Below are 12,636 nucleotides of genomic sequence, written 5' to 3'. Positions count from 1 at the left end.
TCATGTTATATCACAATGCATTGTTATACACTAGAATGATTTGAGATCAATATCAAGAAATTTAACACATTTGCTATCAGTGTCATACTTATATAACATACCAATCTCTCATGAAAGATCAATGTTGCATATCATTATGTGAGTGACATTTGTTCTTTGTTTAAGCACAATATCTAGATCAGTTTTACACTGTTACATAAAAAAATATGGTAAAGGCTGTGGGGAAAGTTCATCTGATGAACTGTGATAACGAATGTGTTAAGATCAGAAGAATGCAATGCAGTTGTTATAAAATACCAAGTAAGATCACAAAAATACATGATTAGAGTGCCACATGGTGATAGGTCTAATGTCAAGGAGCAATGCGCAATTATAATACCATTATCTCAAATATTGAGAATAATTGTACAATAATATCAAATCATAAAACAAAAGAAGAAGTAAAAAATGATAAAATTACAGAGAAAGGCATGTATATTCAGACAGATATTTAATCTTTAAAAGTAAGTAAAAATTCTCTCATATAAAACACAAGTGAAGTGTAGTCCTTGAAATGCAAACAGTTAAATTTTTCCATTTCTATTTTTTTATTCCCTTTTTTTCATCAACATGTATAAATATCTGAAGTAAAACGTTATTTCTACCTTACAGAAAATTGAAACTTCTGAATTGATAATATATATTATGTATATATATATATTTTTATAGAACTATGGATAAAAAACGGAATTACGATGATTCCATTAAAAAAAGAAAAAAATAACCTCGATTTTTTATGAAAAAGAAAGTTTTCAAAATTTTATATTCTTGCATCTTATTGCCATTTAAACACTGATTAATTATATCTAAAACTTTTTTCTGCTCAGTTCTTGTAACTTATACAAATATGATGGATACTGTTATGGTGAATATTCTGTATACATATTCCAAAGTCGTTGCATTTTTCACATTTCTTTTTGTTCTTTAGAAACACTAGTATGATCAGTTGCATCATCAGTCTTTTTTGCTTGCTCGTCATTGGAATATGCAGTTTCGTCCGTAACAGTAGTTAGCACTTCATCTCGTCGTTCAGTATTTGCGTTATTTATGTAATAAGAGTTTGAATTCTGCGTAGAAGTTAGCGTCGAATCTGATATACGTTGGAAATTATGTGAAGCAGCTGGAGCAACATATTCGTCGAATGGAGAGTAGAGTAAAGGGCTGTAATAAGGAATATATTCCAAGGGAGAAAACAGATGCCTATATTGCATCAGTGGAAACAACGCGTTCATTCTTGCAGCACGGGTACTTGCAACGTTGCCTTGAACGGATTCATCCTGAAAGAATAAAACTTTTGATTCATAGTTGGCTCTACCACATATCAGCTCAGTATTCGATAAATTAAGCGCAATTGTATTCTTTTAGTGCTGTAATCATAATCCTGTTATAATTATTCGTCAGTTGTATCAGCATACATGATGTCGCAATTCATCTTGTCAATGCACAGAGTGTCGCAACTCGTAAATTCACAAATTGTCATTGATGTCAAGGTCGCAGTTTGTGGGACAGCTTATATATTCGTTTATTTGTAATGAGAGTGGGCGATCGTACTCCTACACGTTATTACGAAACTTACTGCATTATTTCTGGTGATGGACGAGTCATTAGAAGTTTCGTGGTCGAAATCATTATTATTCCCATACGGTTGACCGACCAAGGGTGTAATCGGTGAATTTTCTTGTCGTGGCTAGTAAAGAAAGATTTTTTTGATTAAATGCAATTGTTATGTATAAATTTATACACACAAACTTATGCATATATTAGAGATACGCTGTTAATTAAATATAATTATACATGTGAGAGAAATTCACTGTAAGAAATCTTGGCGGATGTATTATTTGAGATCATTCAGTTGAGCAATACTTACATAAGAATTTTTGCCGATGGGATTATGATACATTGGAGGGTAATACGGAAAGTAACGACGTGCGGCTAAATTGTGCACAGTGTGCAAAGGTAGAGCCAATGTTTGCAATAAAACATGGGATGGCGATTTGTGTCCCCGATTTCTAAGTAGATGGACGTTCGAATCCAACACTGGATCTGTTGGATACAAGCGATTCGCGAGGTAGTCGAAAGTTGGTCTCACTATTCCTAGGATTGGAGCATACGTTTTTGTGCTGGATATACCTGGATCCAGTATCGTCGCTACGGCTCCTGGTAGTATATGCAACGGAAAGTTGTGTGACTTGTATATATTCCCGGAAAGAGCACTGGTAGGTAGATAAAGTTCGTCCTCAGTATTACTTTGACGAATCGTGCCCGAGACTGAATTTGTCGCGGAATTGGTGTTATCGCAAATTGCATCGGATCCTCTGAGAAAATGCGAGTGACCAGCGGATACTCCTCCATTCGTAAAGTATTCTACCACTTTCCTGGCATCTCCTACAAGATTCAGTAGTCTTTATTTCGATATCAGGCATTGATATCGTTTTTAGATGCTCTTCTACGATTTAAATCAGTGATTTGCAAAAGTTCGTCGGATTGTCGATAATTTTATTGACTTAAGAGACAAGTCATTTTACAGACGCAAGATCGGATAATTAATTGAATGGTGGCAGAAAGTGATGGACAATAATGACAGATTTTGGTTAAACACGACACAGATTATTTCATTATTGTTAATAAAATAAATATGACTAATATCCTAAAATATTGCAATCTTTTAAGATTTATTTTTTATAAACGAAATTATCTTTATAGGAATTGTTCGCTTTTCAAAATTATTTGCTATAAAATTATTGAATTAATTTTAGAACAATAATGCTTTTATTTGACAAGTATTTGACGAAACTAATTCTGCAGTAAAATGTGTAGAAATTGTCGCATTTTGCCGAGCCCAAATGTTTTTGAACATGAGCTCAAATATTTTATGACTATATCGACTAGATACAACTTCTGAGATAATTCGAATGTGACGCAAATACAGGGTGTGGTTTTTCTATCTAGAAAGCAACACTCAAATATCTAAAGAACTAAAAGTTACATAACAAAATATTCCAGACGAAAGTTGTGTAAATTTCAAATTTTTTTCTGTAAAAACATTATCACAGGTAAAGTAAGAACATTTTCTCAAATAATAGCTTTTTTCTGGATATTTTAAGTAGGCACTTAAAATGGATCATCCTGTATATACAACAGCCAATAGAAAATTAAAATATTTTTGTGTATGATTATTGCTACCTCTCACCTATTCTAAGACGACGTCTGGGTTTGAAAGCAGCGCGTGAACTTCGTTCTTCGTTTGTGAAATCGTCAGAGAGAGCATTTAGATCGATAGTCTGAATCTCTCTCTGTAAACGTTGTATACATTCTACATCAAAAATTAAAATATTATTGAGCGGCTAAGCCAAATAGACAGCTTATGCTACTTGATTTGAGAATTATTTTAATACTTTATCTCGTATAAATACAAGATACTGATGAATTGATAGAACAATACCTTCGTTATCGTCATTAAAATTGCATTCACATTGATTGTTCACGAGTACCGCAGAAGCGTCACATTCTTTGCATAATATACTACAGATCTCATCATCACTTATATCCACTAATATTCCGTGAATCATAACTATAAAAGTATACATTAAATATCAAATTGACTAGCAGCGATTATATACATATAAATTTTCGATAGCAGAATTATTTGTGCAGAAATATAAATTTTAGATAATTGTTTTTATTGCACACAACATTTAGAGTGTCGCAGACTCTCCTTCGTAATTTTTGTGGAAATTTAGAGCAGATTGAAGTGAACATAAAAGTTCAATACCGTTTTGCAATATTCGTAATAATAGTCGAAATACTAATTAAAGAAGATTGGTGAATGATCATGCGCGATATGATAGATGAGCTGTGACAATGTGTGCTTGTACATTAAATCAAACTAAACAAAGAAATCCTTTATCATTTTACAAATAACTACGTAAATTTTTAGTTACTAATAAAAGAGAATTGTTACTTGATTGTGCGCGATAATGCACAAATCTTCTTCAATCAATATCTAAAAATCTATGTCACTTGCAAAATAGAGGAACTTTTTATTCAGTTTGACCTAATATATAAGTATATAACGGCAGACGGCGATACTACAACTCATTTATCATATCGCGCGTGATCATTCACTAATCTTTTTTAATTAATATCTCGAGATTTATTGCGGATATCGCAAAACGGTATCAGACTTTTATATTCATCTGAATCCGTTATGCGTTTCTACAAAACTTGCGGAGGTGAGTCTGAGAAACTTTATATATAGATAAACCGATAAGATAAATAATTATATTTATTTAATTCTTATTAACTTTCAAAACGTGCATACCAATGCAAATTCTTCAAGTTTCACATTTACTAATTCGAATCTTATTGACTCTGATTGAACGCCTTACATCCGCGTTGCATATCGAATTGCGTTATTGTATCGCACTGAATAAATTGGTCATGATTGAACCGTTTATTGGAGCAAACTACTCAATTGTGTGAGTATGATGCAGTATATTAACGCGTATTTCTTCACCTAAACAATTGGCATTGGCCTACTCAAACACGAACAATATAAAAATCTGTTATTAATATATAATATTCATGTCACAAGCACGATCAAATTATAATCGAATAGAGTTCAGAAAAATTTTCTTGTACAAACCAACACAATATAGAATATAAATTAATAATAACAATCGATGTCGTATCGATGCCATATCACTGATATAAATGTTGAAAGTTCAAAAAATATCAAGTCAGATACACACGTTGCACGCGACTTCACACTGTACTGAAATGTAACGACCGAACACTCCTTAATTTATAATTGTTTATATTGCACAACTTGCTGAATGTTTCTTAAGCTGCATCTGTGACCTTATTAATACACGTATATATCAACTGGATGCAACATTTACGCAATTACACTAGGTCTCAAACAAATGACGCGATTTATAAGTATTTAGCAACATTTCGTGCAACGTCACGCATTAGAGTATCCCTCTACTCCAACCATTTTTTGAAGCGACCAAATAAAATAAACAAAAACAGGCACGCAGAATAAAAAATGATACTTTTGAAGTTATCAGTGAACTAAATTAATGTTTGTACTAAAAATAAATATCACGTAACTACAAGGCTTTTTTACACACTACTGCTTTAATAAATGTTATTATAAAATTCTTAAAAAGAAAGTATTTTGTTTACATCTTGTCTTATCGTGTATTCTTAATTACTAAATATATAACAAATACAATAAAAAAGCAAATAATATAAATATATATATAACAAGATTAAGTGAGTAGTTAATATAAATATCTATAATTTTTTTGAAAAAATAAGATCTATATGTAAATATTTTTTATTCTACATTTTTTATTATCGATTTATTTTTTCATGTAGAAACATAATTTTTTCAACTATATTACCAGATTTACAAGACACCCTATTATATATAATCTATAGTTCATGTTTATAAGATATAATTAAAAGAGAGAGAAAAAAATTTTGATCGTGCGATTTCGAGTAATTTTCTACTTAACAAGCATGTAGAAGGCATAAAAAGAAAAAAAAAAACCACCTTCACCGTGACAATGCTTCGACACATTGCCGTGACCAGGATTCGAACCTGGGTTACTACGGCCACAACGTAGGGTCCTAACCACTAGACGATCACGGCTACTGAAGGTCATGCGAGCATGTTGTATTTCTGTGAATAAGACTGTCGTGTTGTGTGTGTATGTAGATGTATGCATGTATCCAGGATATATCCGTCCTGAGTTTAAATATAAAAAGACGTTGAAAATATGGGGTAAAACTGCTCACACGTGACTTTGCCGTAGAGCAGATCAACTATGAAACTTAAAGGATAAATAACAGAAAACAGTAACTTCTCGTTGAAGCATGATTGGAAGAACAGAATGCCCCGCTCCAAAGAGAAAAATATCAATATACGCAGCGATTATTGCAAGCGTGGTAAGATCGGTCTTATGACCGAAGGATCCGTGAGACAAAGAGAATACAAGACGACGTCGGGGCACTCCGATTTCCAGGCCTGTCAGCACGAATCGAGTCGAATGAACGAGGAGACAAAGCGCAACTGGAACAGTCTAAAATTGAACGTAAGAGGGAACACAAGAGTGCGCTATTGCGCAAGTGTCATTGGCGCGTGTTATGATCGATAGCTCGGAACGACATTTCAAGTATGTGGGCGTTGGCACCTGAACGCGACTTGTCGCCTTCGAATTCCACTTTATTTCTTAACGCGGCTTGAAATCTCTCCTCGGCGGAAATAAGACAGCACGGTCGTTCTCTTTTCATCGAAACAATCGTCCAGAGATAGTGTGACTACGCGCGCGCGCGAGAGCGGCGACTATTGCTCATGACGGACTATACTTACGACATGCGACCGACCAATGCGATTCGCCGTATCGGCTGACGACGACGGGAGTACAAGCGGTCGGTGTGCGCGCGCGATAACAGCGAATCGACCGCGACCGTTACGCGTGCATAATCATGCGTGAATCATGGAATTGTCGCGTGCCCCCCCCGCGCGAATTGCGAAACTTGGACCGTGCGACGTACGTCACGTGCCCGATCTATTTTTTTTTTTCGTCTAATGCGTTTAACACGCCCCTGGTTCCGGTTGTATTTATTATACGTCGTGCCACTTACTCGCGACTCTACAGGTAGGACAAGTACAGCTTGCGGTGAAAGCTATACGACACGTATAGCATTAAGTTTATCGTCATTGTTTATCGTCCCGTTCGAGCCCGTAGGCCGTTAATAAGGACAACCAGAACCTACTCCAGTTCTGTGTTGTCCAAATTGCTCGAATTGTCCAAACTATTCATTAGGATAATACACATTTTACATACAGACGTAGAGGAAGCTTATAGGATAAAAGAGTTTATAAAATTCCCCTGATTTTAAATGTGTGAGAATATGTATATATTGAAATATATTGTGTAATATATTTATATATTGTTATTTATTGAAATATATTCTACATATCGTATATAATAAATAAACATGTATTGAGATATAGAAACATTGAAAATGTGGAGTAAAAAGTATCTCATACGAAGCTTTGTCCTCAAGCAGATCACTTTTAGAAAAATTAACGCGTAGCCGAAAAGATGAGATCTAAGAGACCCCAAGCATTCCATTTCGTTCTCTTTAAATCTTTGTGATGTCTTCAGAATATTTTTCTGGTTAGCTATTATTAAATCTCAATATTCCACGGAATCATGAGAGATCATATAAGATTTGAAAAATTATAAGAATTATAAACAACCAAGAAAAACAAGAAAAAAATCGATCAGATCCCACCTTTGCAATGACGGGTTATTATAATATAATATCACTTAGATAATTCAGTTAGCATTGTTGTGGGGATTCCAGTATGATAATCAATTTAATTCCCTTGAATCGTCTGATATTCATGCAGCGACGTCGAGATCCGGATCGACATAAAAATCAGCATCCAGATACGAGTACAGATACTAATTCAGGAGCAGCCGACCGCGTTATATTGAACTACGTTACGTACACAAGAAAAGAGCTGCACGGCGATACTCGTTCACCAACGGAGGCTTCCTTCTCTCAAGGGTAAGGAAAGGTGTCGCCTGCCAGCGTGGTTCGCACGTGGCTTATTGTCGATTGCGTAACAATGAACTCTAACGAGGGTAAACCTATCACGGGCCTATGCGCGCTAGGTATTCGATTCCCCCTCTCCCTCTCCCAGTCCTTTCTTTTTCAACTTTGCCAACATATATGTGTCGTTAACATCGATTTATGATCCTACATTATTTGCTTTTCGCGTTACTCCATCCTGCACGTGTGCGCTATTGTTCAACGGGTTCTTTCTTTATATCGAATATCGATCAATATCGATCGATCAAATTGTGTGTGTGTAAAGAAATAATTGTTATAGATTATACACTGAGAAAAAATATATAAAAGTTATTAAATATTTATTAAGAATATCACTAACACACATATTTACTTAAATCAAAATTCTTTTCATTTAAACCAAGTATTATTTACTCGGTTTAAGTAAACAATAATCCAGTATTAGTGATAAATTAATAATTAATTTACCTAATTTCTTTTTTTTCCTCTCTCTCTCTTTCTCTCTCTCTCTCTCTCCCCCTCTTTTTCAACGAATAAATAACGACAAAAAATTAACAAATTTTATTAGATGAATAACATTAATACATTTACTTAAATAAAAATTCTCCTCATTTAAACCGAGTATTGTTTACTCGGTTTAAGTAAATAACAGTTGGTTTAAATGAGGAGAATTCTTATTTAAGTTAATGTGTTAATGTTACCTACCTAATAAAATTTGTTAATTCTTTAATATTTTTTTTCTTTAATATATTTTTGATGTAGAAATAACTTTTTTAGAAAAATATGAGAAATTCGTCGAGTATATCAAGATTATGCGGCAATTACGTTTGGCGTTAATAGTGTTGCAATATCTTCGATGAGCATGCTAATGCTACTATTGCGTGATCTCACGTGATAGAGACAAATCGATGGAGAACCATTTGTCGCGTAATCTCAAATAGAGGCAGTCCGGCTACAGTGTTGCGTCTTTTTTCTATTTACACACTTCCAACACTCTTCTACACTTACTGCGTCAGTGACGCACGCAGTTTCATCTTACCGAGAAACATTGAATTGTGGACTTGCCCCGGAAGTGTGACTTGCATTGCATCTATATTCGGACCTTACGTTCAAAGATTACGTTCTTAGTTTGAGTTTGCATTTTTTCTCACGTTCGAGTTTCCGGAAAGTGACAGATATCTTTTCTTCCGTTTATCTATTGTCGTCATTTATTCGTTGAAAATGAAGTGGAGGGAAAGAAAGAGAGAGATAAAAAGAGAGAAAGGAAGAAAGAAATTAAGCAAATTAATTATTAATTTAACACTGGATTTTGCCAGTGTCAATCATTTTGACTGATTTACACTTCAAATAACTATTTGATAAAGAAAAAAACATTTGTAATTGATATCACTTTATTTTGTTCTGCAAACAATTGATTAAAAAATATTAAAAATAAGACATGTTATACAAGTGAGAAACAATTAACAGAGTCACGATGACTCTACGTTAGCGATAACAGACTAATTGCTATTAGCACTTTAGAGTTAATTTTATGATTGAGCTATTTTTAACTATATTACGTATGGGCATACCAAGAATGAAAAGACATCTCATATCGCACCTATTGTATGTGTTTGTGTTGTCGACGTTATCGTTTCTTTTTCCGCCTCCTCGATAGTCATAATCATGCACCTCTCTCTAAGCCGTTCTCTTCGTTCTCCTCGTCTCCTTCGTTTTCCTCGTCGTTCCCTTCTCGTAGCCCTCTGACACGCTCCTTCACCTTTCATTTCAGTTCACGTGAAGCGAACACACAGCTATATATCGCATCTTTTCAAAAGTAAGCGACTTACGCGTTCACTTTCTTCCTATACATATTCCTATTCCCTTTCTGAATTAATACGTGACGATGGTAGCATTAAGGTTCCTGATCCCTCGCCGCGGAACTCTTGATCAATGATGTTATAAGTGAGAAAACACGCGTCAAAAATTCTTTCAAAAAGAGAAAATACGTTGGAATAAAAAGATATTGAGTAAAAGTACCAAAACCTGGATATTAATAACATATATTTTAAAGCAATAAAGCTTAAATATTCATATTTAAAGATCAAAACAATAAGAACGTCCAAAATTAATGACCGATGTCATTGGTGTTCAGGCATTGGCATTCATAAAATGATATTTGCAGTCGATCAAACATATCCGTAAAATGACTCAAACGCTTTTCTTAGCTCTAACATTTAATAAATAAACGTGAAATTAACATTATTTGCATTCTATCTTCTAACTTGTGTTTCCTTATTAAGGCTTCGCATTAACATGATTCTATCATGCTAATTATAGCATGATAGAATCATGTTAATACGAAGCCTTAATAAGGCAATTTACTGATTGAACAAAAGATAAGTATTCAGACTACTTTATAAATCTGCTGGATCGATTGCAAGTTTTATTTGATCTCAACGTGTCTCGCAACAATTCTTAGCGTGCATTTTCTCATTTCTGACGTTATAAGTGAAGATGACGAGGAAAAAGACACATAAAACGAGAAGACGTATACATAAAAAAATGTTACTCCGCTGCTAAGAAAAGCGATTGCTCAGTTTACTTTCCTTCTTTCAAATAATGATTACCTTCAAGGGAGAATATTTTCTTGGTAATGTGTGTCCTCTCTTCTCTTCTCTCTCTCTTCTCTTCTTAATACTCATCACAAATTTTAGAAGAGCTCATTATCATAAGCTGAAAAGAAGCATTTATTCTCTTTACAAGAATACCATCAAACTTTGTCGAGAAGAAAGTTATTTACTCTATGTAATAAGTAAACTAAGTTTTAATTTAACATTTACTTGAACGCAATATACATATATATATATATATATATATATATATATATACATATATATATAGATAGTACAAAAGTATATTTTTCCGCGCGTTCAAATCGGTCAACTACTCTCATTCTTTAACTCAGCTTTCTTCGCTCTTCAACTACTGTGTGACCAGTTCGATTAACTTCGAGCAGAGATTTCGCCCTCGAAAACTCGTGAGCTCGGAGATTTCGTCGACTGTGTTCGTAGCTTGAAAATGGTAGACGAAGAGAGCGCACGGGACGGAAAATATAGAACATCGAAAGCTATTACGAACGATCCCTCGCGATGAAGAATCGAAGGTACGATCGAGATTGAAGGTAGGGAGTACCGGGACAGCTGGGAAGGGGCACACGTAGCGTAAAAGTAAGAGAAGCAGCAGGCCGCGCTATTCACGATCCAGAGACACTTCTCTTTATTCTCGTTCCGTACAGCTGGTTAAAAGCCTTCTCCTTTAGTCGTCGTCCGCCAACGACGGTACGTGTGCGGCAGCATCGCGCGCTGCACCGATCCCTGTTGCGCGCTTTTGTGTGTTCTCTCTCCTATCTCTCTCTTTCTCTCTCATTCTCTATCTCTCTCTTTCTCTCTTTCTCTTTCTCTCTAGAAGCGAGTTCGCCGATTGTTCTCTTTTATTTTCCAATTACGACATTCCAAATCGCACATATCCGATTCTTCTTCGGATCACCGAGTGAAAGTGAAAGCGTCCGGCGGCTTGGGGGCTAACTTTTTCGTATATTCCGCGCTATATCGTTCGTCTCTGTGTTCGAGTTCGAGTCGCAGGCGGTGAAGGTGTCCGAACGAATGTCGCGGGTTGACATCAGGTAAGATCAGACGTCGTGTCTCGCATGCACATACATATGCTTCGCTCTCTCTTTCTCTCTCTCTTTTTCGACGCACAGACACAGCTATTAATTCGTGATCCGCGCGGGTCGACTGTTTGAACGGGATTTGGCCGTTTGCGCGATTAGTTGTCCTTGCCCCGGTCGCGGGAAACGAGACCACCTGACATACATCATAGCGCGCGCGTAGTTCACGTGGCGGAGCCGTGATTCGGTTTCGCGATCGATTAGACAATCGCGTTGGGCGCGCGATTATGCGAAACACGAGACGCGGATCGTGTTTCTCGATCGCAATTAGCGCCACCGTGCTAATTGATCCCGCTCGCGCGCTTCGCGAGAGAATGTCGAAATTGTCGCAGGAATGATCTTCTTTTTACGTAATCCCACAGGTACGTTCGTGAAGAAAAAAAATAGAGAGTCCTCGGACGAGACGAATAGGATAGATAGACGGTCCTGCTTTTACCTTTAGTGAAAACACGTTTTGCATATTCAAGTCGGAAACAGTAATCCAGTGGGCGAAAGTGACGGGGCCAAACTCGTTCGACTTTCCAAAGAAATTTGGCTGGCTTGGCGCGATTCGTTCCTCGCTTCATTCGCGGCCGTAATCGTCATCTCGTTCCGCGAATCGTCAGCGCGATGCGTTCTGGATTCATTGATCTCTCGTTTCAGCGCGTGATATCAGACGCAAAGCAGACACGCTCAGCTAGTTCGTTCATTCGACTCACAAAGATCTGCGGGCCTCTCGGAGTGACAAATTTCGATTTGCGCGGTCGCCTTTCACGCATCGTTTACGTATCAGCGCGCATGTGTCTCGTTACTTGATTCGGGGCGCGGAGCACTTTCTACCGACAGATGACTCGACGAATAAAAGTACGAGTAGATAATGCACGCGATAACGCGATCTTGATTAGCGCGCCATTGGTATAATCTGGGTATTACCCGAGTGGTACTCACATTCACGGGTATTACCCAGCGGTAAAAATATATATACACGCAGAAAATATATATATACTGAATTCGAGTAAATGTTACCCGATAAAAAATTTTTCATTCATAAATATATATAAAATTTATCCATACATAATTATGTATAATTATATATAATTTAAAATTATATATAATTATACACAATTATGTATAATTAGATGTATAATTACATATAATTGTATGCGTAATTATGCAAAATTATATATGAAATTATATATATAATTATACGTGATAATATATAAATAACATGTATTAACATGTATGGACAAATTTTATACATAATTATATTCATATATAATATTGTAAAATTA

General features: G+C 35.6%; 2 protein-coding genes and 1 non-coding gene across 11 annotated transcripts in view; 1 reads left to right on the top strand and 2 right to left on the bottom strand.

The window, feature by feature from the left end:
• Positions 1–35: 35 nt before the first annotated feature.
• LOC116840390 lies at positions 36–6,520 on the bottom strand. 6 transcript variants are annotated; one of them, XM_032807040.1, is made up of 7 exons: positions 5,603–5,936; positions 3,482–3,610; positions 3,230–3,352; positions 2,170–2,424; positions 1,907–2,082; positions 1,616–1,726; positions 36–1,316 (listed from the first exon to the last, which is right to left on the bottom strand). In XM_032807040.1, exons 1-7 carry the CDS (start codon positions 5,775–5,777, stop codon positions 945–947), a joined length of 1,341 nt encoding a protein of 446 aa, XP_032662931.1. In that variant the 5' UTR covers positions 5,778–5,936; the 3' UTR covers positions 36–944. The 6 variants fall into 6 exon arrangements, with proteins under 6 accessions (XP_032662931.1, XP_032662934.1, XP_032662930.1 ...); XM_032807043.1 differs by lacking the exon at positions 5,603–5,936 and adding an exon at positions 6,422–6,520 and having other exon boundaries at positions 1,907–2,424; XM_032807039.1 differs by lacking the exon at positions 5,603–5,936 and adding an exon at positions 6,243–6,365 and having other exon boundaries at positions 1,907–2,424.
• Trnah-gug lies at positions 5,630–5,701 on the bottom strand. The gene has a single exon. It is a non-coding gene; the product is annotated as a tRNA-His (tRNA).
• LOC116840389 (protein spaetzle 3-like) overlaps positions 6,148–12,636 on the top strand; it is a 20,546-nt gene continuing 14,057 nt past the window's right edge. The window contains exons 1-2 of one of the 4 annotated variants that reach the window (XM_032807035.1): positions 6,148–6,224; positions 7,472–7,632. The gene's annotated coding sequence lies outside the window, so the exon portion shown is untranslated. Of the gene's footprint in view, positions 6,225–6,351; positions 6,711–7,471; positions 7,633–10,638; positions 11,321–12,636 lie in introns of those variants that run through there. The other 3 variants (XM_032807034.1, XM_032807036.1, XM_032807033.1) reach the window with 3 other exon arrangements.

This window comes from Odontomachus brunneus, unplaced genomic scaffold (assembly GCF_010583005.1).
Source record: "Odontomachus brunneus isolate Ranch 3 - 2012 unplaced genomic scaffold, Obru_v1 Obru_scaffold_009, whole genome shotgun sequence".
Taxonomy (NCBI): Eukaryota; Metazoa; Arthropoda; class Insecta; order Hymenoptera; family Formicidae; genus Odontomachus; species Odontomachus brunneus.
Note: the sequence above shows the minus strand (reverse complement) of the source record. Positions and strands in the feature narration are given on the sequence as shown.

Coding starts and splice junctions, on each gene's coding strand:
- LOC116840390 (XM_032807037.1), bottom strand. CDS start 5,777: ATGCATACATCTACATACACACACAACACGACAGTCTTATTCACAGAA. Junction 2,425..3,229: donor CAGACGTCGTCTTAGAATAG/GTGAGAGGTAGC, acceptor TGAATCTTGTAG/GAGATGCCAGGAAAGTGGTA. Junction 1,317..1,615: donor CCATCACCAGAAATAATGCA/GTAAGTTTCGTA, acceptor TTATTCTTTCAG/GATGAATCCGTTCAAGGCAA.